At 39.0% G+C, this 26406-nt stretch overlaps 1 protein-coding gene across 1 annotated transcript; it reads right to left on the bottom strand.

Moving 5' to 3' along the window:
• Positions 1-26406, bottom strand: LOC149003810 (transcription factor Pur-alpha 1-like). Its single transcript, XM_089137318.1, has 5 exons — positions 25613-26406; positions 25453-25500; positions 1195-1335; positions 871-1113; positions 1-786 (listed from the first exon to the last, which is right to left on the bottom strand). The coding sequence occupies exons 1-5, from the start codon at positions 25865-25867 to the stop codon at positions 634-636; spliced, it is 840 nt and encodes a 279-aa protein (XP_088993444.1). The 5' UTR covers positions 25868-26406; the 3' UTR covers positions 1-633.

The raw sequence follows: 26406 nt of genomic DNA, 5'->3' as shown, positions 1-26406 counted from the left end.
AGCAATAATTTTTATCCTTCAGCAAAATTATAATGCCCAAGCAACGATTAAATGCCCAAAGGTTTAACTTCAATATCTCGAATAATAGTGCAAACACCACCTTTCTTTGTTCTCTCACCCCATGATACATTAATATTTACTTTCACAAAATCAATTGGAAAAGGTTCCCAAGGCAGCCGATCAGTTTCTTCACATACAACCCCAATGTGAAGTTGGTTTGGCCATTTTTTTGATTGTGCTAAAACTCTTTATCATTATATATTAACAGTGACGCTTTATCGTTACATATTAACAAAATTTTCTAAAAGTAGGCGGGGTGTGGGAAGATTTGATTGAAGACGGACGACAACGAATAAACCACCTGTGACAGACGGAGACGAAAATGCGAAGGAATCGAAGTTCAGACATTGTTTGTTCCACTTTTCAAGATTACAAGGATTTCCTAACCATTTTCCATTATTACTGTATCAGTGGCAAGCTTTGGCATACAACCCCAATTCTCACTAGGCCCGTCGACAGGAGAAATTAGCTTATTTTCAGATGTGAATAAGAAAATAATAAGAAATGAACATTACGCAATTCTAGCTAAACAGACAGAACAGACCATGGCTTCACCTAACCAAGTCATCAGAATTATCTTTGCAGTGGCTCCACTGTTCGCACGTTGGCACCTCCCATCCCTTCAATTCGATCTTTGGTGATCTCCACAAAGTGACCAACCATTTCGTGGAATTGTTTCAGACCAGACAAGGGGAGTATGATAGAAGACCGATCAGCACCTGCCACCTACAATTGTGATTCAATTCAGATAAGACCTGTTGAAAAGAAAAACTCACAAGTAGCTCAAAAATACACAGCGATCAAATTTACCTCGGATATTCTCAGGAAGTGACCCCTGTTGTTGCTCCCCAGATCAAAGAAGAATCTCTTCTGATCAGCTCTGATCACTTTTGAAACCCCCAGGTTACCAATTTCATCCTGTGGAGGTAATTCAACTGACCGATCTACATTTAAGTCGGTCGTCGGCAAAGGTTGAGTACTATGACCAGATATGAAGCCTGCACCAACATCATCAGAAAGGCCTACAAGGCTTTCTGAAGGTTCAGAATTTTGCTGTTTCAACAGAGTAATACATGAGAATCATCTAGAGAGGTAGGTGATCCTGACAATGACTAACAAAGCACAGGTACTGACCTGATTGGGCAAGATAACAAGCCTAGATGCCTCATTGATCTCAGCTAAGATGTTCCTGAATGCAGCCCAGCCTTCATCCCGGGCACTCCCTGCAGGTACAATGATTGTACTGCGGTTCCTACTCACAGATGCTTCCGAAACCTGAATCAGAATAAAAATTTATACCATTTCGCAATAGGGATTATTGCCAAATGAGATTTACAATGAGTTTACATTGAGGCTCAACCTCAGACACTAAAATAGCTGTGGAGATCAAACATAGTTCACCAGGCAAAAGGAAAATTTTGGAGGTGGGAACTCCAATAAATTATAAAGAACATAAGAATTGGTACTGTACTTGAGGTGGATGTGAAGTGAAATAAAATCCAAACTGGTTTGGAACAATAAAACTACTTTTCGGAGTCGATTTTCCAAATCGCTCGTCATGCAAATTATTGTGTCCCAACTCCCAAGTGTTTCTTCTTCCTAAGAGATATTTAGCATAAAACAAGAGTTGTTTGGGGTAAGTTACAGTAAATTAAAGGTTATCATGAGATATCCAAGATAAGAACTTGCAAAGGCATCTTGTCTAAAAGATCCAAGTGCGAGTTCCTGTACTATGATTACAAGTAACACTTGTTTGCCAATAATTTGCAAATAGAACTAGATATTTAACCTCTTTCATTCCAGAGCACATCCCCATTCACCCCATTCATTTCAATTGTGATGGCCTATCCTAGTAATGAACATCAGGAAACCAAACCAAGCCACCATTAAATTTATTTATCTATATTTCGATTTTCACCAGTTTGATGACAATTGACATTAATACTTGATATAGAGGTATCCAGGCACCAACAAACCATCAGCAAAAGCTTCAAGTGATCAATGGCCTTTTTGGTATCAATTCTTGTTCTCTATTCTCTATTTTGTCCATTCAAAATAAATAAATACGAGAATCCATTTTTTTGTCAAAAATGAAAAATGGTTTGGTAACTTTTGTCCAAAACAAATTATGAAAAATAAGTTTGACATGGCAAAATGAAAATTGAGAACGGATCATTAGGGTTTGGGAGTGAAAAAAAAGGAGAACCAACAGGGTTTTTCATAAAAAGAATGTATATTTATTGCTATACCCTCAATTTGTAATTGGATTTTAAGTTACTTGCGCAAATCATACCCAAAAAAAAGAGGAAAAAAGTGACTTCCACAAAAATTATTACAATGGGTTTTGACCCAAAATCCATAATAGATGGAAGTCTGTTATGGATTTTGGGGTCTTTTCCCCTATTCTTTTAAACAAAATATGATTTAAAACGGATACCAAGCACATCAAAAAAACGAAAAATGTTAAAAAATGAGAATTGATACCAAAAACCCCAAAACAAACTATAATGCCGAGGTGACAAAAGCTGGAAATGCAATATACCCTCCCTTTATAAACGTAACAATGAAGAGATATTTGCTGCTAGGAATGAAGTGTGAACCAGCCAAGCCAACAAGATATGATGCAGAACAGCGACCTTAAAATTTAGACCCTGAAAAATGAAATTTGATAAGCCATCCTTACATGCACACTATTCACCCATGAGGCCATACTTTATGGAGTTCTCAAACCAACGTGTCAATAAAATAAAACAAAAACAACATCCAGGCCTTGTCCCAATCTAATGAGGTCAGCTACATGTCAATGTAATACTTTTAACTATCTGAAAAGATCAAATTTTCTTGGACTATGTGAAGAACAGGGACTACTGAATCATTAGATGAAAAGAGAAAAGTGAGTTATAAAATAAGACGGGCCACCAAATTCTGAATAAGGCATACTCAATGGGTTTTCCCATCTACCCAACTGTCAAAAAACCATGTTATCACTCCACTTAATGGAAAAACCCCTCTTAAGGAAACGGTTCCCTCTTTCCCATAGTGAAGCAAACTTTATCCATACAAAATACCACTGATCAATTTGGAAAGGTTAAGCAATTAGGTTTCAAATGAAGTCAGGAAAATTCAGCAGACAGAATAAACTTATGATAGTTAAAAACATTCATATGGGTCACACACACACAAACCCTAAAAAAGGGAACCAAGTAGGAGTAAGGGCGAAAGAAAAAACTAAGACAACTTTAAACCTAGGGAGCAGTTGGCAAGGACCAACATAGAGGTTGTTAGTTCAACTCGCCTTGGAATTTTTAGCACAAGGAGTAATACATACCCATGCCCTTGATAGACAGTCAATTAAGTACTCATCCTATTAGAATTTATGAACAAGACAATGAATAGCTTAAATGGTTAGAATTAAATTTAAGTGGAAGGAGGTTAGGGTTCAATGCAAATTGAATGCAATAAAATTACTTTAAGTTTTACGTTACAATCCAGCTGTCCTAAAGAATCCAAGATCGAATAGGAGATCGTAGAACCAAAAATGTGAGTAACCATGAGAAGACTCACAAGATACAAAAAGAAGGCTGGGGAGGGGGGAGAGGTAAGTTTGGAGGGGGGGGGGGGGTTTGGCAGATAGTTTTTCTTTTGGGGAGGGAAGAGGGGGTCGGGGGATGCAAGAAAACAGATTTTCTTCTTCTTCTCTTCTCTTTTTTTTGTTTTTGTTTTGTTGTGGGGGGGGGGGGGGGGGTTGGATGAAGACAAAGGAAGGAGGTGGCCCAAGAGAATGCTGGCCATCCTCCTTTGATCTGAGTAAGTATATGAATCCTCCTCTTTGGTTAGTTAATACTGATCCTGTAAAACTAGATTTATTCGAGAGATTCACTCTGATAAATTTCAACCTAACCTAGTTATCATTCATCTCTTTACTTAAAGTGGATGATGGATTAGATCCATTTTTGACCCTATGGTCTCTATTTTCTAATGCAGCCCCAACTGTATGACAGCCACTTCTTCCAAGATCTTTAAGAGAACCAACTCATCCGAGACAGTTCTGGTTATGGGACATAAGGAGTCTTTGTGATGTGGGCTGTAATGGGATGATTTTGACAGTAAGTATGAATCTGGTTAATGGCTTCTGAATTCCTTGGTTGGGTTAATTGGAATACAAGTATCAAAAATGACAAGCTGTAACTTTTGGAGAGATTTAGAATCGGAGAATGGGGCAGGTTGCTAAGATATGGGATGAAAAGATACAGGAATGGGGAAAACCATGGAGAAAATGTATGTAGTTAATATACAGATATGATGCCCCAGCTTTGGTTGGGTTGGATGGCTAACTAGGAAGACATAAGGATTCTTATTTGAGGGGCTTTAGGGAGTACAAAAATTCAAGAATATATGTGTATCTACTATGTATGTATGTATTTATATATCTTGAAATTAGATTGCTAGTATCGGGTCAAACTGGGTTTCAAAGTCACTAAGGTTTGGGGGAGGGATGATATACCTGTAGTGTGGAACAGATCTGACAGCTAGGTTGGAAACGGTTTGACCTTGAATTATGGGCATTCTAAAAATCCAAGAGGAGACGGGGATTGTCATAGGCTGCCAGTACTTGAATGGTGCCTTGAGAATGGAATACTCAAAAGTTGCAATTCTTAACTGCAGCAAATTTCTACTCTCGCTAATAGTTTAGTACATTCTTTATTGCTGCTATGGCGTCTTGGAAAATGGGATTTTACTCATTGGTGTCAATTAGGTGGTCTATGGACTTTGACACTCACCATAGTGCTTTCAGACTAACAGGTTTCATGTTACACCAATTCGAACTTGCTCGATCTGTTCAATCGTGACCTTATTTATAATGCAATCGCCTCTGATCATCAACTAGTGGCAGGTATCTAGGCTTGAATTTCACTTTAAAAACCTTCTTAGCCTTGGATCTTCAATTCTCAACTCAAATAGCCATGACTTGCTGACAAGCATAGGAGGAATTACTCAACGAGACGTTTTCTTATTCAACATTCTATCTGATCTCTTTGCATTGTGTGGAGAGGCCTCTTTATACAAAATATCTTAAAGTTCTAATCTAATTTGGATTCCAAGCTAGACCTTACCTTGAAATTAACAACAACAATAAGCCTTGTCCCAACTAAATGGGGTCGGCTACATGGATTCTTGCCTTCCAATCAGTTCTATTTGAGGCCATGCTAGATACAAGGCCTAAGCGATGAATATCCTTTCTCACCACTTCTATTAAGGTTATCTTAGGTCTACCCCTAGCTCTTCTAGTCCCTTCAATCTGGATTATGTCACTTCTCCGTACAGGGACATTTATAGGTCTCCGTTGAACGTGGTCGTTCCACCTCAAACGACTTTCTCGAGGCTTACCACTTATGGGAGCAACTCCCAAACCAACTCTAATATGATCATTCCTTATCTTATTCTTCCCAGTTTTGCCACTCATCCATCTTAGCATCCTCATTCTACTACACTGAGTTTATCTATATGATCTTTTTAACAACCCAACACTCTGCAACGTACATTATAGCTGGTCGAAAAACAGTCCTATAAATTTTCCTTTATGCTTTTTAATGGAATACGCCGATCACACAAGACCCCAGACGCACCTCTCCACTTCATCCACCCTATTTTAATTCTTTGGAAAACAACATCCTCTATATCACCTCTTTTATTTATGATTGAACCTAGGTACCTATAACAATCACTCTGAGGAACTCCTTATCGTCAAGTATCACCACCTCATCGTTTGCCCAATCATGACTAAAGTTACAAACTAGATAGTCAGTTTTCGTTCTACTTAGTTTAAAGTCTATTGTTTCTAAAAGTTGTTCTCCATGACTCTAATTTGGTATTAATGCCCACTTAAGTCTCATCAATCAACACAATATCATTAGCAAAGAACATACACCAGGGGACCTCATCTTGAATGTCTTTGGTTAATTCATTCATTACAAGTGCAGATAGATATGGGCTTAAAGTTGATCATTGACGTAGCCCAACTGTAACTGAGAATTCATTACTTTAGCCCCACACTGTTCTTACACTTGCCACCGAACCATCATACATATCCTTAACTATGTCTATATATTTACTTGCAAAACTTCTTTTCTATAGTACTTGCCAAATTAACACTCTAGTAATTCTATCATAAGCTTTTTCTAGGTCAATAAATACCGTATGAAGGTCTTTCCTACATTCTCTATACCTTTCCATAAGTCTACTAGTTAGGTAAATAGCCTCCGTTGTAGATCTTCTCGGCATAAACCCAAACTGGTTCTCCGTAATAATAGTCAAGTGTCTTAGACTCTTAGACGGGTTTCAATTACTCTCTCCCATAATTTCATAGTATGGCTCATCAATTTCATGCCCCTATAGTTATTACAGTTTCGAATATCTCCTTTATTTTTGCAAATTGGAACCACAATGCTTCTTCGCCATTCATCTGGCATTTTCCTTGTGCTCACAATCTTATTAAACAACTTAGTCAACCAAACTAATCCATGGGTTCCTAAGCTCTTCCATACTTCTATTGGGATTTCATCAGGACATTTGTGTCTTGTCGAGTTTCATCCTCCTTAGTGCTTCTTTTACTTTGAACATCGAAATTCTTTGTATATAAGTTCAAAAATCGATGCCTTGATGAATGGTGTAATCGTCGGAATCATAGGTGCTTGAAATATGCTCGTCAAGTAGACTAAAAAAATAGATTTCCCATCTTTTCTTAATGTCTCATCATACTAGTACTTTACCATCTCCATTTTTAATACATCTAACATGGTCAAGATCTCTACTCTTCCTATCCCTCATCTTAGCTATATTATAAACAGATTTTCCCCCTTCCTTTGCGCCCAACTTATTGTATAACTCTTCATACTTCTTTTCCCTTGCTTTTCCCGCAATTTTCTTAGCTTTATTTCTATCCAACCTATACTTTTGAGGATCCTCAGTATCCTTAGTTCTTTGCCATGTCTTAAAACTAGCTCTCTTATTCCTAATGGCAACTTGAACCTTACCATCCCACCTCCAAGTCTCTCTAAGAATGGAGCTTTCCTTTTGATTCACCTAAGACGTCTTTAGCCACCTTATTGATACACATAGCCATCTCATTCTACATCACATTCCACATCGCATTAGTACCCCCCTTTAAAATCCCATTTTCCTTGTTTAACTACTTCATTAGCGAAGGATTTCAAACACTCTCCTTCCAAGTTCCACCATCTTATCCTAGGATAGTTAACCTTGCACCTTTTACCTTGAAATTAAAACACTGACTTAAAATAGAAACTAATTGGCTTAGACCAAGACACTTAACACTTAAATAAAGACCATAAGAAAAGACTATTCTACCCTTACAACTTAAGGCAAAATTAAAATTAACTAAAACGATAAATTAAACTATTTTTGTACATAGCATAGGCACTGAATTTTTGGGCCCTCAAATACACACACAACCACATGAACATATTAAACAGACGCCCAACACCCATACCTATCAACCCCAAGTTTATTTTTCCCACAACACATCATCTTAACAGGAAGGAAAGGGGGGGGGAGGAAAAAAAAGGAAGGGAAAAAAAAAAAAAAAAAAAAAAAAAAGAAAAAGGGGGGGGGTTTTTTTTTTTTGGGGGGGGGGGGGGGGGGGGGGGGGGGGGGGGGGGGGGAAAAAGGGGGTGTTTTGGTTTTTTTTTTTTTGGCTAAAAGCAAAAAAGTAAAGTTACAACAAGCTTACAAGCAAAGGATTGACTTTCTCCACCCTCAAATCCCAACTAAATTGCAGTTTTAGGAACCTTAGATTGGAACCTAAAACGACCATACGCATCCCACCCTAATTCTCCCAACACCACATGACCACTGGGGATCAACCACTGATATTCCCAACCTTGCTGCCAATATAGCCAAATACTATGCTGCCATATTCGTTTCCTCGTAACAATAAGAAATCTTCCACTTATGCTGTCCAAGAACACCAGAAGCCCTGTAGATTGCCACAATATCCTCCAAGGTATATTTATTTGTTGAATAAGCGCGCCACCATAGCTATCGAATCCCATTCCACCCCAAAGTTGTCAAGGCGTCGCCTCAGCGACCGAGCGGTGGCCAAGGCTGCTGGGTGACTATCTCTTTATGGGAGTACTAAAAAGAGTACGCATGCTTAGGCAATATCAAATCTTATAAGACTGTAATAAGTAAGGCAAGGAATGTGACAAAGTTCATCTATAGGTACATTAGCCTTCTTAAAGCAATGAGATCCAAAACAAATGGCCATGATCTTGTAAGGGCTGGTGTAACAAGAATTGCACCATCAATTTTGACGATTCAGAGTTTGCTTCAACACAAGGATGCCCTGAAGGTCCTATTCATTTTTGAATATTGGAAGAAGTCTCCTTTGGCAAACACAAAAGTATGGAAGAGAGTAGAAGAAGCCACATTAGCTACAGTATTTTGGAACGCAATGCAAGATTCTTTTCGAGTTTCAAAGCCTCTTCATACTCTCTTAAGAACTTAGATGGTGATGAGAAGCCTCCTTTGCCTAAAGTTTATGTAGCCAATGAGAAAGGAAAAATAAGCTATAAAGGAAAACTTTTGGGACAAAGAAAGATTGTGCAAAAAAGTGATCAACATTGTTGACAAGCATTGAGAGACTCAGATGGAGCGTCCTTTGCATGCTATTCATTGTTTCTCAACTTTTTCTAGTTTAAAGAAACTATTGAAGAAAATAATCTTATCATAATAGAGGCAAACATAGCTTTCAATGATGTCATGCGATGGCTAGTTCCTGATGTAGCCATACAAGACAAGATTTGTACTAAAGCTTAAGCTTAGAGAGAAGGTCGACTTTTCTTTGCCTCGAATATGTCAATTAGGCAAAGGATAACCATGAGTCTAAAGAAGTAACAACCTATGAATTATATTACTTAGTGTTTCTTTAATTTTTTTTTTTTTTTATTCTGTCAACTTATTATTTTTTTCTAATTTTTTTTTTTTTTTTAGTTTCTTGGTGGTAATCACAAGGATGTTCCTTAAGTGAGCTTAAGAAGCTTTTCCAATATGCATATTAGGTCTATGCTACTCATCTCCTGACTGTGAGTGCAATTGGAGCACATTAGAATTTGTAAGTAGTTAGTACTCAGTACTTTCATTAATCGATAATGCTAAGTACTAGAAGTAACATACTACTTATTAATTACTATGTTAATGCTCACAATTTTAGATTCACACCAAGAGGAGGAATAGGTTGGAACACCAACACTTGAATGACCTTGTCTACATTCAATACAATCAGTGGCTTGACAAGATGTTTAGGCTTCAACATGAAGAGAATAGAAATTATGATCCACTCATGCTAGATGAATTGGAATGGAGTAATGAGGGGATGGTTGACCAAGCTAGCAATGATCTAGAGCATCCCAATAAAGATCTTAGGTGGAAAGATGTTGAAACTTGATAGGGCAATAGGGAGATCTACAACTGTTCAAAGCAACTGACCAACTAGGGCTCAAGCATCAACTTTTCAAGCCAATATAAAAATGAGGTTCATAAAGGGGCGGGAGTAGGAGGGGCATATGATGTTGATGTTGGTGCTAACGATTCATAAGATGGAGAAGTAGATATGGAGATGGATGTTGAAGATGTTTGTGATGACGTGGATGTACCAGAGGACTTTGAATTTAATGGAGTTAAAACATCTAAATCTCCAAGACAACAGCAGGAGGAAGCAAGATTGCCACCAACATCATTTGATGATGACGTTAGAATATTGATGATATGATATATATTTGAATATTGGGAAATTGGAACCTTCGATGTGTGGGGGAGGACACCCAATAGGGTTGTTTACTTGTTCTAATATTCTGGTTTTTAGACTTTGAATATGAAGTTTGACTTTTGACTTTGATGTGTTTATCTTTGAAGTTAATGACTGTTATTGTTCAATGTTATGTAATGATTATGTGAATGAATTTTTATTAAGTTTGCAAAATGTTTCATACTTAAATGCTAGGAATATATTATATAACTTTTAGTATGACATTTGGATCAGATATCATACTTACATTGCAAAAAAAGCTAACAGTAAAATGCCTTAAGTGCCTAAAAATTAACAGCAGAATGCCTTGACCACTTAGCAGTCGCCTTGTGGTCGCCTAGGCGCCTTGGAAGCCTTCCGTCGCATTGGTTGCCTTGACAACCTTGTTCCACCCAAAACTTCTGTATCTCTGAATGTCTTGTCCACTCCAGCTCAAGCATAAAAGCCTCCACTTCTGCCTCAAAATTTGTTCGCACCCCCCAGATAGACTCCAATTGTTTTAGTCAACCTCGCACACTCGTCCCGAAACACACCAGCAGCACCGGCTCTTCCTAGATTCCCCAAGTCACTACCAGCAATGTTTAATTTTGCCCAATCCCGCTATGGAGGAACCTAGAATATTTCTTGTGAGCATCAAATTCCAAGAATTATCAGATTTACACCAGTGTTAGCCTGTAGAAAAGCCACTTGATTCAGCCTCCTTCCCTCTATTTTGTACTCATGTAGTGCTAGATCATATAGTACTTGTAAAGCACCCATGCTGAAAATCGACTCACACCCTCATAACGCCTCTTATAAGCCATAGGTAATGCGACAGCAGCAAGCATATATCATCCATGATGAACCCAAAGGAAGCACCTTTGCTTGTCTTTTCCACCAAGTTACTGTCTCATGCAAGGAAGATTGAGTCGTCCATACAACCCAAATCTTCTCGCCAAATCTTCCCCCAAAACATCGAGCTACAGGACATAGCAACATACCAAGTATCAAATCCTTTGTAGCATCTAAGCATAAATCACATCAAGATGCCATGGAAATGCCTTTTTGCCCCATTTCCTCATCCACCAGAAGCTTCTCACGTAACATACGCCAACTGAAGTTGCTGTCTTGGCAGTAGCTTCGACTTCCATATTACTGGAGCCCAACTCACAGATGACTCCTATCTTCTACATAATTCCCATGCCGATCTAATTGAAAGAAAAAAAAGGCAACTTATACTTCCAACCGAATGACATACATCCTGTTGATTTGAATCTGGAATATGAACCGATCGAATTAGCTTAAACATCTCATTCAAAGTTGACGATTGCACCCCTAGAAGCACCAATGCACCCTCTAAAATGCAGTCCGCTACCTTCAAAGTTGAAAGCCTCAGCACTTTATGATCCAAACCAATATGACCACCATTACGAAAACGTCCCAACCACTAATCTGACCTGAAGTTTACCTCCCTACCATTCTCAATGGTCCATCATTACTCCTTTTCTCGAATAAATTGCCAAACCTTGGAGTAATGCCCCGATGAACTTAGAAACCCAATTGAATCCACCATTTACCTTTCAACAATCTAGCGAACCTTGAATTTTTATCTTTAAGCACCCATGCCAATTTACATAGGCAAGCAAAATTGACATCACGAAGCCTACAAATTCCCAAACCTCCTCTGCATTTAGGTGTACATATTTGTCTCCCATTTCACCATGATATTTTTGACTGATTCAATAGTTCCTGCCAAATGAAGTTTCTTCTCCAGGCCTCTCCTCTTTTTTAATGGCCTGGTCGCCAATACACTGCAAAATTATGGATTAGGATACCTGAAATCACCGATCGCACCAGCTCCACTCTTCCAGCCAGTGCCAACAACTTTCCTTCCCACCCTTGCAACCCAATCTCGATTTCATCCAACACCGGCAGCAGCCCTTGCTCGAGTAATCCTTCCTTTAAATACATCTACACCTAAGTATTTTGTAGGGAAGCGAGGGATTGACATATGCAGCAGGTCCGCAATCCTGTGCTTTCCAAGTAGCTCGCTTTTCTCCATGCTTATTTGCTGTCCTGAGTACTCTTGGGATTTCCTCAAAAATTCCAATAAGTTCCTAACATACTTTAAAGATGCATTAGAAAAAATATATACATTGTCAACATATAAAAGATGTGAAGACGCCTCCACACTGCTTGGACCAGGCAGCATTTTTAGCTTCCCCTCATTCACCATTGCTCATAACCCCCTACATAACACCTATTTTGCAGTTAAGAATAATAATGGAGAAACGGGGTCCCCTGTTACAACCCCCTTTCCACACCAAAGAAACCAATTCCCCCCCCCCCGCTCAACAGCACAGAAATTCTAGATGTCACTATCTCATTATCAAGGTGGGAGATCTCGCGAGATCTCACGATCTGAGGATAGTGAGACGAGATGAGAGGCGAGAGTGGAGAGATGGGAGATCTCGACACGAGATCTTGCCAAAGGTGGTTGGACCACCTCTTTAGGGGATTTTAAAACCCCCTGTCTCGCTCGAGAGAGGCATATCTCGCCTCTCCCGAGCTTCAAGTGCATTTTTTTCCGGAAAAGTCGATTTTTTGCCCAGAATTTGTTGGGGATTCAACTTCTAAAGATCATCAACACATCTACAACAGCATTTTCAAGTGATCTTCAATAAAGGTAAGATTTTCCCCCAAATTTGAATTTTTTCAAATAGAAGGTTCTACAATGGATGTGTGAGTGTAGTATAAATATATGTTGATGATCAAGCTTTGATCTACACTTTCATGGGGGGAAAAATTTTAATTTTCTGTTATTAATTTTTTTTTTGAATTTTCGTATTTAAAAATTATATTATCTAAAAATTTAAAATTATAAGTAAATACTATGATGTGAATGAGATTATCACTTATGTTAAACTACATTGAGAGAGCTACAATCCCATGTATTCATATTTTGATTATCATGCTTGCTGTATTTATTTTTATTTTTTTATTTAAACAATTAAATAAAATAATTATTGAAAAATAATATTTTATTAAAAAATAATATGTTTTTTTTTAAATGATGCTTATATTATGTAGTTTATTTTAAAAATACAAACATGTTTGTTTGAGCATTGTATATATGGTATCTTAGAACAAAGTGCGTTTTGTTGTTCTATAAATTGTTTTTACATAAAATTATTATAAAAAATAATATTTTATTAAAAAAATTATCTTTTTTTTTTAAATGATGCTCATATTATGTAGTTTATTTTAAAAATACAAACATGTTTAATTGAGAATTGTATATATGTTATCTTAGAACAAAGTGTGTGTTTTGTTGTTTTATAAATTGTTTTTACATGTTTTTATTTATCTAAAAATTATTCTAAAGATTATTTAGGAACATGCATGTATGTATTTCAGTGTTGTACACTTGTATCTTAAATGGCAACTAGTGGGAGTGGTGGCACTGGTAGTGGGACTCAGGACATTGCTTGGCAACATGGAGATCCACTGACTGCCGACAAGAAAAAATCCCGATGCAAGTATTGCCTTAAGACCTTGAATTCTGGTGGTTCAACCAGATTAAAACAACATTTGGCTGGTGGCTACAAAGATGTTTCCAAGTGTCCCAAGGTTCCTTATGAAGTGCAAAAAGCAATTGCAGTAACTTTAAAGGGAGGGAGACAAAAAAAAGGATGAGATGGCACAAAAGCAAAGCGAATTTGAGGATACAGTGTTGGCTAGACCTTTTGTTGATGTTGATGAGGAGTCAGACGACAATGAGGAGAGGAGGGTTATGGGTGTTGAATCACAGGCTGAGTGGAGACAGATGAAGGCTGCAATGGAAGCTAGCAAACAGTCCTCACATTTTGAGAATTTGAGGCAATATGAACAGATAAGAGGAGCAGGTGGTTCGGGGTCAGGGGCATCCATGCCACCTAGACATAGTTTCCATGGAAGTGAGAGGACCGAAAGGAGGAGGAAGACTAGACATTATGATGCCACATTTGACCAAGACCCCTCTTTAAGCATCAAGACATCTATCAAAGAAGCATTTCATATATGTTTGCTAGAGGTAAAGAAGGCAGTAGGGAAGAGGAAGCTAGGTTGGCAATCAACAAATTCATGCTCTACAACAACATTGCAGCCAATGTAGCCAAAACACCATACTATCAGGGAATGATCAATGCAGTTGCTAGGGTAGGTGTGGGGTTAAAGGCCAAACAGCTTGGGAAGTAATGAATAAATATTTGCCAAAGGTAAAGCAGGAGGTGGAGGAATACATTGGTTCATTAAAGGAAAAATGGAGTACATATGGTGTTACTGTAATGGCTGATGGATGGACTGATCCTACTAGACAGTCCATCATTAATTTCATGTTGAGCTGCAATGGAAAGACATCGTTCCTTTAGTCAGTGGATGCCTCAAATTAAATCAAAGATGCTAACTACCTTTACAAGCTTCTTAGGGAGGTGGTCCTCGAGGTAGGGCCAAAGAATGTTATCCAAATTGTCATAGATAACGAGGCTAACTTCAAAAAAGCTGGTGAAATGTTGATGAAGAAGAAGAGCAGCAGGATCCACCTCTTTTGGACACCATGTGCAGCACATTTGATTGATCTTATGTTGAAGGACTTGGGGAAAAGAAAGTCAATCAATGCTGTGGTTGACAAGGCTAGAAGGGTAAGTAATTTGATTTATAACCATGGTAATGTGCTGAAGATGATGAGGAACCACTATAAGGGTGATCTAGTCAGACCTGGATTGACTAGATTCGCCACCGACTATGTAGCTCTGAAAAGCTTCCAAAAGAAAGTGGTGGGTCTACGGCACATGTTTGCAAGTGAGGAGTGGTTTAATTAGTGTGGATCTAGCCATCCTGATGCAGTACTAGTCCAACAAACCATTGTTGATGATTCCTTTTGGAGGCAGCTGAATAGGATAGTGGGCATTATAGAGCATATTGTGTTTGTTTTAAGGATGGTGGATTCGGAGAAGAAGCCTATAATGCCCCACATATATGTTACCTTCCAGCAAATGAAAGAGTTGGTTGAGTTGATACCCCTACCTCCTTCAAATCCTACGAGAGGATCATCGATAATAGATGGGATACGCACTTAATGCATCCTTTGCACTTGGCTGGTGAGTCACTTTTAAGTCTTTAAGTTTTTGTAGTATACTTTAATTTACATTCTTAATTTGTTAAAAGTTATAAGTTATAACTTATAAACAAGTAAACAACCAAATCACTAACCAAATTTTCTATTTCCACAATGCAAGCTTACTACCTCAACCCAAAGTACCATTACAATAATGATCCAGGGCTTAATGTAAGGTTGATGAATGCGTTGCAAGACATGGTGGAGACTGGAGAAGCTTGTGTCAAATCCCGTCATGCAGGGGATAATTAATGAAGAGGTGAGAACTTATTCAATTGTTTCTTCAACTTCTTGCATTAGTGCATTACGCATATACATAAGACAATAATTGAAGAATTGGTGTACTAATCAGGATGTTCAGGGATGCCTATGGGAGTTTTGGAAAACCTTCTACAATTGCAACTAGGCAAAAAAATGATCATGGTAAATAGTCCATTACTATAAGTCATTAAGTCTATAACTCTGTAAATGGTAACTGATAAGTTATATAAATATTAAGATTTACTTGCCTAATGCATTATTATTTTTGGTCATGCAGCTGACTGGTGAGTGCTATATGGAACTAATGCACCAAATCTCAGGGACATAGCAATTAAAGTACTCTCATAGACTTGCTCATCCTCTGGTTGCGAGAGGAACTGGAGCACCTTCTCACTCATCCATAGTAAGGTACTAAACAGATTGGGGAGTAAGAGGCTCGAGGAGGACTTAGTGTATGTGCATTACAATATGAAACAACTGCAATGACACTTGGTCGACTTGAAACAATTGCGTTAACATCTAGTAGTGGGAGTTCGGATGATGCCGATGATACCAAAGGGCCAAGTGGCCCAAGTCAACCATCGAGTCATGGAGGCAGTCAAGCTAGTGGTGTTGCTAGTGGAAGTTAGGGTCAACAAAGGGAGTCACCTCCACCAGGTCCGAGTTATCTAACACATGCAAGCCACAATTCCCTATCTCTCGGACTTGTGCTAGGAGTAGGAAGAGCAAATCAAAGCAGGGGAAACGAATGATAATGCGAGCATGCATGATCTTGAATTGAACATGGGAAGCATGAGCCTAGATTATGGTCACATTGATTCACAACAGCAAAGTTTGGATAGTTGGCAAACATTGGGGTACCTATACGGGAGCAAAGCACCGGGTCAGATTACATTGGGTATTCTTCTTATGGAGATCATGCTATTCCTCAAGACCCTGCACTTGGAGAGTACACATATGGGAGTGAAGGTGGGTTGTTAACTGAGTGGTTTAGAAACCCCTACCCACATACTCAACAACAACAAGAATGGCACTTTCACCCACCCACGATTGATGGTTATCCCAGAGTGCTATTTCTCCAGTATTCTGACATGGAGACATATCAGTTCCATATAAACCGATATGTGGCATACTACAGTGATGGGTTGACTTGGGAATCATATGTGGCCACCATTCAAAATCAGTTGATGCAGAATGTTGAGTGATACTCTTATAGTCTTATAGTCTTGTAAGTTGTAACTTCGTAAGTTGTAAATTGTAATCTTGTTACTCTTGTACCCTTGCCAGTCTTGTTACTTGTAAGTTGTGAATGTAAACTTATGGATTATGATTTAGGACTTACTAAAAGTCTAAAACTTCTTATGGTTGTAAAATTTTGAAGACATTTAAGTTCTTTGATAGTTTGATCACTTGAATACTTGATGTGTAATGTTAATATATTTGATACTTGATAGTTGATAACTTGAAATTGAATTACTTCATATCTTTACATTACATGTTGTCTAACCTTGCATTTTACAGAATTTCGGTTTTACACATAGGGTCAACTTAGAAGACATACTTAGGGTTATTTTCTCACAAATCTAAGGCCACCACTGTGTTCAAAAGGCCTTAAATAGGCTAATTACCAAGTTTCAGCCCAACCGGGGCCCTAAAACCCACCGAGATGGGCCACCGAGATTACGCCAATTTTTTGGTAGATCTTGACTGAGATCTTGCCATCTCGGTCGAGAGCAAGATCTCCCACCATGCTCATGATTCCACCCTATCCACCCTTCCAAAAAGCTAGATCCTCTCATCACATCAAACAAAAATCCCAAGACGAAGTATCATATGTTTTTTTAATATCAAGTTTTAAACCCAACATTCCTCTTACAGCAACAAGTAACAAATTTGATATCTAAGAAGCAACATAAACATTTTCAAAATTAATTTTACTTTCTTGAAAAGCCCCTTGTTCTTCTAAAAATCAACCTCAATAGTAGCCTACTGAGTCGCAAAGCCATCACCTTTAAGAGCACCTTAAAAAAAAATTCCCCAAACAAATGGGGAGAAACTTCCCACCAGGGAGACAACTTTTCCCACCTTCGGAATCGAAGTAAGAAAATTATTATTCAACCCCATGCGAATTCTACCTTTCTGAAAAAAAGGACTCCACAACTACTTAAAAATCTTGTTGTACTATCTCCCAAAACTCTCTAAAAAATGTCCCTAGGACACTCTCTGGATGAAGCTCCCACAACTTTTGGAATTTCTTCCTCTGACGATGTAGCCTCAAGGCAGAACAATACTCTTCCACTAGAACACATGAATATCCTTAGCATGTCTTCATGTTTAATATAAACATCAGCCCTGTAAAAATTCTCAAAAAAGTTTATTACATGTGCCTTCAAATCATCCATCCTCGACATTCACAATTCGTCTTCTTTCTTCAAAGCTCTAATTAGATTGTAGATGAAAAAACTTGGGAAAATTACATTTAGCTACTTTTAGGTTTTCCTTTACAAAAGTAGCCACTCAATGTTTCAACTAACAAAACTAGCTAAGACTAAGCTCAGGTTTACAAAACAGTGCTTTTCCATCCCCTTTGGACATTTTTACCCCTAACACTAACCACACCCAAAATAGGAAAATCACTATTTTGTCCAACGGGGAAAAATCATGATTTTTTCGTCCCCTTTGGACATTTTCATCCCCATGCTGGTACGGTCAATTTTAGGGGTAAAAATGTACAAAGGGATGAAAAATCAGTATTTTGGTAAACTTTGTATACTCAAACTTATTGTTGGCAAGTTTTGTTAATTGAAACATTAAGTGGCTACTTTTGATAAGGGAAACCTAAAAGTAGCTAATCATGTAATTTTCCCAAAGAACTTTGAAATTCTATCACCTTCTTTAAAAAACCTTACCTTCGCCTTTTTTTCTGTAGCAGCAATTCTTACATTTTCACACCGTTGAGAAGCTTTGTTTTAACCTATGCCTCTTGATGAAAAAGCTCGTCCAACATTTCTTGTTGATCAATCAAAACCTGGACTTGTTTAAGGTCCAATTTAGCCAACTTAACTGCTGCAAAGAAATGAGGAAACTCCTACTTCGCAGACACCTTCAAAGCTCCTTTCAACTTCAAGTTCTCTGAGAAAATGAGGATACCGTCCCCCCCCCCCCCCCCCAAGTTCCTCCCAAACTCCATCAACACCTCCTCTAAAGCTTGGGTTGCTCATCCAAAAATTATTAAAGCAAAAGGGAACGTTTAAAGGCCTCTCACCTTGACCTGAAACCATCAATAAAGGACTATGATCAGATGCTGGTATAGGAAAAACCAATTGCCTTGAGTCACCAAATCATTCCAGCCACCCTTCATTACAGAAACCTCTATCAATGACTGCTTGAACATTCCCACAACATTGAAGATTTGACCAAGTAAACCTCCTTCAAGTTGATGGCAACTCCAACAGCTCACGTGCATCCAACAAAGTCAGCTGTAGAGCCCAAGTTATAACTCCTTGGACCCTTCTCTTCTGTGGATCTAAGAGTTGCATTCAATCCCCCACCACTATCCACGATAAGGAAGACATCGGCAGTGCCACCAAGTCCAACCATAGTTGATGATGTCCAACCCTGAAACAACTTCCATGAACCACCGTGAGACCACACTTATCTCCCGTCTATTCAAACTCCACCAAAATGTGAGACGAAATCACCACTAGCTTGGGTATATCTCTCTTCCAGAACAGCCACAAATTCCACTCTCTGTTGCTTCTATTATTATACACAAAATCACTACTAAACCCCAATCTATTTATCATTAGAAATGGGCATTTAAGCACCTCCACTTTGGGTTCTGCAATAGAAGAACTTCTAGTTGATGAGACGTTAACAGAAGCCAACAGAAGCCTTAACGCTCTTCTACCAGCCAATTTCCCAACACCTCTAATATTCCAGAAGAAAACCTTCATCAAGAATGAATCATTGCATAAGCATGTGACATAAACCAAATTCTAGGGTTTTGTGATTTGTGCTTAAACCCTAAAATTGGGTTCACTCCAGCATCCTCTCTCTGTGAACCAGCAGTCTTCTAGGGATGTAGAAGCTTGTAATTGAAGAATTCTTGGAAGGATTGAGGTTGGGAAATCTTAGCGTTAGGTCTTGGAGGTGTCAGCCAGGCTGAGGGTTGAAGAAATGTGGGTGTTAGGGGTTAATAACATGCTGTAATTGTGTTTTAGACCAGGGAACTAAGTACAGGATTAGGTGTCTGAGTTTTAAGGCTGAATAGAAGGATCTTAAAGTTTCGGTGGTTGCTGTAATGTAATTCCAGAATTGAAATTCCAGGTTAGGGCTTTAAGAGATGCTGTTATAGGGTCCGGTTAGGCTTAGAATGGGGCTGTTGTTAGTGTTTTATGATTTCAGGTTAAGTAGGATAGGTTTAGGTCAGTCCTAGACAGGTTAGGATGTGTATGAAGAGTCCTAAAGGGTTTGTGATCCTTGGATTGGGCTAGGGTTTGGGTCAAATGTTCTCCCTAAAAGGCGAACGCAATTAGGGTTAGGGTCAGGGAGATAAAGGATTTCTAAGTCAATTAAGATTTTAGGGTTTCAAGGAAGAAGGATGAATTTTAGAAAAGTCGGCAATCTAATGGGGAAGGGTCTAATGGGGATCCTAGGAGTAGATCTAGGGTCTAGGAGGGGTGTGATCCTATTAGGGGTGAGTGGAGGGGCTAAGGGTTAGGTTTGGTGGAAAGGGAAGGGGTGGGCTGCTATTGCAGGGATGAGAGGGGAGGCGCTGTACTTACTTGGAGATGGTAGGGATCTGCTGTACTTGTTGAATTAATGCAGGAAATTGAAGAACAAGGGCTAAACCCAAAGAATATGACTCAAATCCACCGCAGTCCTCCCAAGAAGACCACAACCTCACTTGCTTCCAAACTCAGAATTTTATTCATCAATTTCAACTTGAATATTACATAGCTGGAGGGCTTTATTTATAGCCTCCAAATAAGAAATAGAAAATGACTCTGAATTGGTAAAAGACCAACGCTTCCACATAGGAGGTCAGAGTTCGAATCTCCTCGGGGCCAGGGGCAAAGCCACTTTCTTTATTAATTATATAAAAGCTCTCCTGAGGATGTAATCGTGGTGCACGCAAGCTGGCCCGGATGAATCTCAGATCCCAAAACTAGAACTCTAATTGGCTTATCAAAAACTGACTCAAAACTACTAAACTAGCTCTTCAATTAACACTAGAGGACTCCAATCCAAATTCTAAGAGTAAATATGGAGTCCTAAAAACAACGAGATTAAAATGGACTAATGTTGTAGGATCCCAACATCTCTAGGAATCTCAACTAGGATAGGATTCTTAAAAAATTGGTGAAATACTAATTAGAAAAATAAAGTTAAATCTAAGGTCCAAACAACAAACTAGACTCGATGGGACCTAGATCTAGGACACCACAAAATTTACAAAATTACCAAAATACACCTGGTGTTGGCCGAAATTCTTTGGGATGCTGGTGGGGACAAAGGGAACAGAGAAGACCTTTGGACCCTCCTAAGTGGTCCTAGATGCTACTTACATCAGCATGTCACTCCCCACATATTGACTTGATAAGGCAGTTATTCATTCAGCATTACCGAATCAACTTGTTGTACCTCCTCCAACACAACTAAAATCTGACCTTGAGGATCACACTTGCTTCCCCTTCTATAATGAGAACCCCTGTGCAACGCCTCCATTTTTTATCTCTGAACAACCCGGTTTGGAACGGATTTATCCTCCCCCAACTTGAGCTTGACCTCTATGATCTCTTTCCATTGTTGGTAAGGAGAGAACCACAGTCATCCGATCCCATGAGTCCACATCTCCCAAGATCCCTTCACACCTTTGGTTCTTTGTGATCATATCCAATGGCTCCTATGACATTGAGGCTGGCCCCACATTCTCAGCGATTTAATTCGCCATAGTCTCTTACGCCTTCTCAAATTTGTTTCCGGCCACCTTAGCCTCATTCAAAATTTCCACTTAATTTGAATTTGAGAGTCCTCCCTCATCACATTATGGCTCGCAGTACTTGCTAACACCTAGGATACCCTTAGGCCCATGATCTCACTAGGTGGCATAAACGGATCACATTGAGTTTGTATGGGACTCCTCACCCCCAACACACCAACCAACTCCTCCAAAACTTTCTTCTCTCCGTCCACAGAACCTATAACCCCATCACTATTAGAATGCCTTACCAAAAAAAAATTCACTATTAGAATGCTAGACCTTGTCATAGTGGCCCACAAAACCAAGATGTGTTCTTCCATCTAAAAAAACTGGTCTGGCCACCATTTTAGCAATAGACAAAAGAACTTTTTCATGCAAATACTTGAGGGGCAAGTCAAAGAAACAAACCCACACTAGTTGGACATCCGTTGAGGAGATTGAATATTGAAATTAGGACACCATCTCTGAATCGACTGATTTGAGAACCGACCTTCCACCATCCACGACGCCAAACCTCCGTCATATCACCCTCTCAATTGAACTGAAAAATAATAAATCCACATCCTAACAAATGCAGCACCACTCCCTGGCTTAACTTGCAAGATTTCATCATCCTTCATGGCAACTCATCCATAAAGCGGAATTAGTAGGCAAAATTATATTAACTTTGCTACCATTCATACTCTTGCTAAGGAATCACAATTCTCAAATAGGAACCAGCCTACATTGAGCTAGGTAGGAAATAAATCTTTGACATTTTTAGACTTCCCACTGCATTGGCATATGACCTCTTCCCTTCGATCCCATTGTAACCACGATTCTCATCACCAAATCCTTCCTCATCATCCTTCTTCTCCCCCAGTGCTTTCAAGTGCAAAAACAATGATTCCCTAGTAACCCACCCCCCCCCCCCAAAGATCTCCAAAACTTTTCTCTCCTCACTCTCATTATATCCTGATGTTGTAACTCCTATCAACCCCAGGTTCATTTGCCAACTCAATGTTGGATCAACATCATTTTCAACCCAAGACATTGATGGAGAATTTTTAGGAGACAATGGATAAAAAGTCTACATTTGTCCTCATAGGACACCCAAGATACCCCAGGAACCTACCCCATGGAATTACAATTTCACCCTTCAATCCTATTCACGTGCCTAATTTTTCTAACATTTGAAATTGAATGTGATGTTTCAGATTTGGGAATTGGAGCTGGCTTGATGTAGGAAGGGCAATCGGTTGCATATTTTAGTGAGAAGTTGAGCATATTTTTGATAACCCTGAGTTATCTAACGTATGGCAAGGAGTTGTACGCATAGGTGAGAGCATTGGGGACATGGCAGCATTACGTGTGACCTACAGAATTCGTCATTCATATGGAACGTGAGACAATGAAGCATTTGAAAGGCCAACACAAGTTAAACAATTGCCAAGCTAAGTGGGTTGAATTCATTGAGACATTTCCCCGAGTGGTCAAGTATAAATAAGGTAAGGAGAATGTTGTTGTTGATGCTTTGTCCAAAAGCTACATTTTACTTCCTAATTTAGATGCTAAGTTTTAGTGATTTGAGAATATTAAGGACCCCTACACAAACGATGTGGATTTTAGAAATGTTTTTGTTGCTTGTGAAAAATCTGCATTTGGTAAATTTTATAGGCGTGACAAGTAAAATAAATTATGCATGCCGAAATGTTCTCTACATGATTTCATTGTAAACAAAGCTCACGGTGGGGATTAATGGGACACTTTGGTGTTTTGAAGACTTATGATGTTTTGCAGCCAACAACCTCAATATGACTAGTAAAGAAGGATTTTTTTTTTTTTTTTTTTTTGGGCTTGATGTTCAAAAAAAGAAAGAGAAAAGCGAAAAATCCCAAAAATACAGAAGTAAAAAGTGAATCCGGTTTTTGGGAGGTTTTGCACAGCTTTGATCAAGTGCTTCATCGGGTGTTCATTCGATGTCTAATTGAGTTGATTTTGGACAGCAAGTCTGTGAGTTCTCGCTCTTCAATTTCAAATGCTGGGTTGTGCATTTGAGTCTTTAACTCAATGCCACTGACGTCACTATTGTCTTTGTTTTGGTGAGATATATTTGAGTTTTCTTGTTTTCTTTCTTTTAAAGTTAATATGGTTGATTGTGCATACCTAATTCATTGTTGATGTTTGCCTTTAGTTTTATTTAGAAAAAACCCTTTCATTCACATTAATTTGGTGATAGTGGATTTTAGGGTGGACTACAGTTCCTAGTTTTTCCTCTTCACACCAAAGAAGTTTTCCACGTTAAAATTTGTTTGTGTTATATGTGTGATGTAAATCCAATTCTAGGGTTAGGGTTTCTTGGGTAGATTCCCTATAATGCAGAAGCCTAGAATCTTCTGGACGATAAAGGCAAAAATACTATAGATTGCCTAAGATTGGAAGAAATGAAATTAAATAATTTTTGGATGGTTGAAAGGATGGCTAAATATCCAAGATTCAGTGGGAAGGGTTTTGGAACAAGGGAAAAACTAAGGATTGTGAGGGGATTGTTTACTAGGTGGTAGGATATCTAAATATTATTAGGGAAGATGGGGAAGGGTAATGGGAACCTGTGGTTGGGTATTGGGAAGGTTTTAGGGTTTTAAGAAACCCAAATTGAATGATGGTGCAATGGATATGGGTTGGATCTTGAAAGGCAAAAATTTTTCTTTCTTGAGATCTCCTCCCTTTTATTTCTTTCTTTCTTTCTTTTTTCTACTTCTTTTTTCTGCCGCAAGAAAAAGAGACTAAGAGGGTTGAGAGGATACAGAGAGGGTCATATGGCAAGGACAGCGGTGGGAAAGGGCTCAACAGTCATGGGGGTGGAGAAAGGGCTGGGATGTCGTGAGGGGCTGGGGGTATCACTAGTCTGTTATGCGCAGAAAACAGGGGAAGAAAGGGAGGTCTGCAATTGGAGAATTAGGGGCTGTACTAATTTGGTTTTGCTTGCTTGGAAAATTCTGCTGATTGAAATCTGAAATCGATGCTTGAAGACTGCACTTTAGAATTGAATGTTGAAGATCAGAATGTAGTCAATTAGACAACCACAGTGTCCCCTTTTAAAGGAACACTACCACACACCTTGGCAATAAACACTCAAATTCTTTATTCAATCAAAACTGAAAATTACATTGGACTAATGGGCTATTTATAGCCTTCGAAAAGGGACCCTAACTTGGGTCGGGATTCCCCAAGGAATAATGATCCAACTCTTGACCAAAACACTCAAAATGGAATCAAATTACTTAAAGACCTCAACCCTAGATTTTGAATCTACTAAACACGCATGCTTAATTAAACTTAACTCAACTTAAAAAGCACATGCTAATTAAAATAACTTAAGACTCATCCAAAAACAACATTAAATTAAATTAAAACTCTTCAAACCAAACCAAGCTCTACTTAACTTACTAATTTGGACTCAACTAACAATTTCAGAATAAAAATAATGGGCAAAATGCGCAAAAAAAACCCCAAAAGGGGTCCGGCCAGCCTAAGGTGGTTTATTGGATGCATCCTAGGGGCCCCACTTGAGGTTTTTGCTAGGGGTTCTTTGTGATCACATCAATGTGTGTGGATGTTCTTCATGACATGCTCTGCAACCAATTTGTGAGTATAAGATTTGGCCCACTTTATGTTCGAAATACTGCTCCAAAGAATCTATATTTGTTTATTTCCTAATAGATTTGCTTAACAGGAGAAGACTAATTTTATTTATGTTATTATTGTCAACCAAGTGGGATTTTGGTTTGTCATTTCTCCCCCTATCAAATACCAAATTGTGTTTAGAGGCACTTATGCAAGACACTGTGGTAAAATCCAAGAGTACTCCTAGGCCATAAAACGGAGTCAGAAAAGCAGGACCATTTGACATCATCTATGATGAGCAAACAGCTAATAGACCCCTCCCCTCTTCCCTCCTTCCTCCGGGCACTTCAATCAAGTTTTGGAATCTGAAATTCAGTCCCCAACAAACAAGGGGGCAAAAGAAAGAGGAGAAAAGTGACTAGCTGATCATTTGCAAAAGAAACGGAAATTCCACGTCACTAAGGTAGCATGGTATACTTAAGATATTAATCGAATAAAAATGATTTTGCTCAATAAGAAAAGTAAAACAAAGCTTTTACAAGATCGATAAACGTTAACACAAAAATAGTGATAATTCACCTTTAAAAAGCGACCTCTTTTGTTCTCGCCAATGTCAAAGTAAAACACCTGAACACCAACCGCCGTCTGAGCATCAGAAATCGATGCCAAAAGGAAACAGAAGATGAAACAATAGGGAGAAGAAAGAAAGACCAACCGCAATTTTGGCAGAGAGTTATACCTTAGTGTCCAGCTGCAATTCCTTGCTAAAAGCATCCTGTTCATCTGAATTAACATAGTAATTGAAGAGATCTAAGAACCAGGAAATACCGCTGACGGGAACGATGATAGTTGATCTATTAGCGTTAGTCTTCTCCGAGATCTTGAGATAGCGACCTCGAGGGTTCTCCTTCAGGTCAAAGTAGAAGAGTTTGTGCTCCACCTGAAGTGTTTTGCAGAGCAGTTCCACGTCGTTTCCGCCAGAATTACCTTCCATATCCTAAGCCCAGGTCCTGAAAAATTATGGTTCTAGTTCTAACGGAGTTCCACAGGAGCAATTAGGAAGTTCCTTCAAACAAACGCTTTCAGACCCTGAAAGCACTCAGCGGAGAGTTAGTGAGACAAAGAAGGTGGAAGGAAGCGCCACCATAAAATCTAATTAACTGCGGGAAGAGACGAGAAGTAGAAGAAACGGAAGTTCGGGTTAGGGATGCTAGGGACGGAATTTGGGGCAGTGGACTACGGTATCTGGAAAACAAGTGAGTGACCGTACAGTCGGTCGTCTTCTTTCTTCCTCTGGATGTGCTGCGGCCGCTGCTGCTTCTTCTGCAGATTAGGGTTAAGATATTGATTTGGTTTTGGTTTTGGTTTTGGTTTTGGTTCGGGGAGCTATGAGCCATGGCGTTTGACCCAGTCCCATCGTCATGCTCCTTTTTAACGCCTTCCGAACAAATAGCGTGTTTACGCTGCTCCACCCCGCACCGCACCGAATGGCCTAGTCTATGCTATTCTGTGTAAGCCATGCGTGGGGCGCAT

Source organism: Hakea prostrata, chromosome 10 (assembly GCF_041222555.1).
Source record: "Hakea prostrata isolate BN-2017 chromosome 10, UWA_Hpros_2, whole genome shotgun sequence".
Lineage (NCBI taxonomy): Eukaryota > Viridiplantae > Streptophyta > Magnoliopsida > Proteales > Proteaceae > Hakea > Hakea prostrata.
The sequence above is the reverse complement of the archived record's forward strand: the minus strand, read 5'-3'. Positions and strand labels throughout refer to the sequence as shown.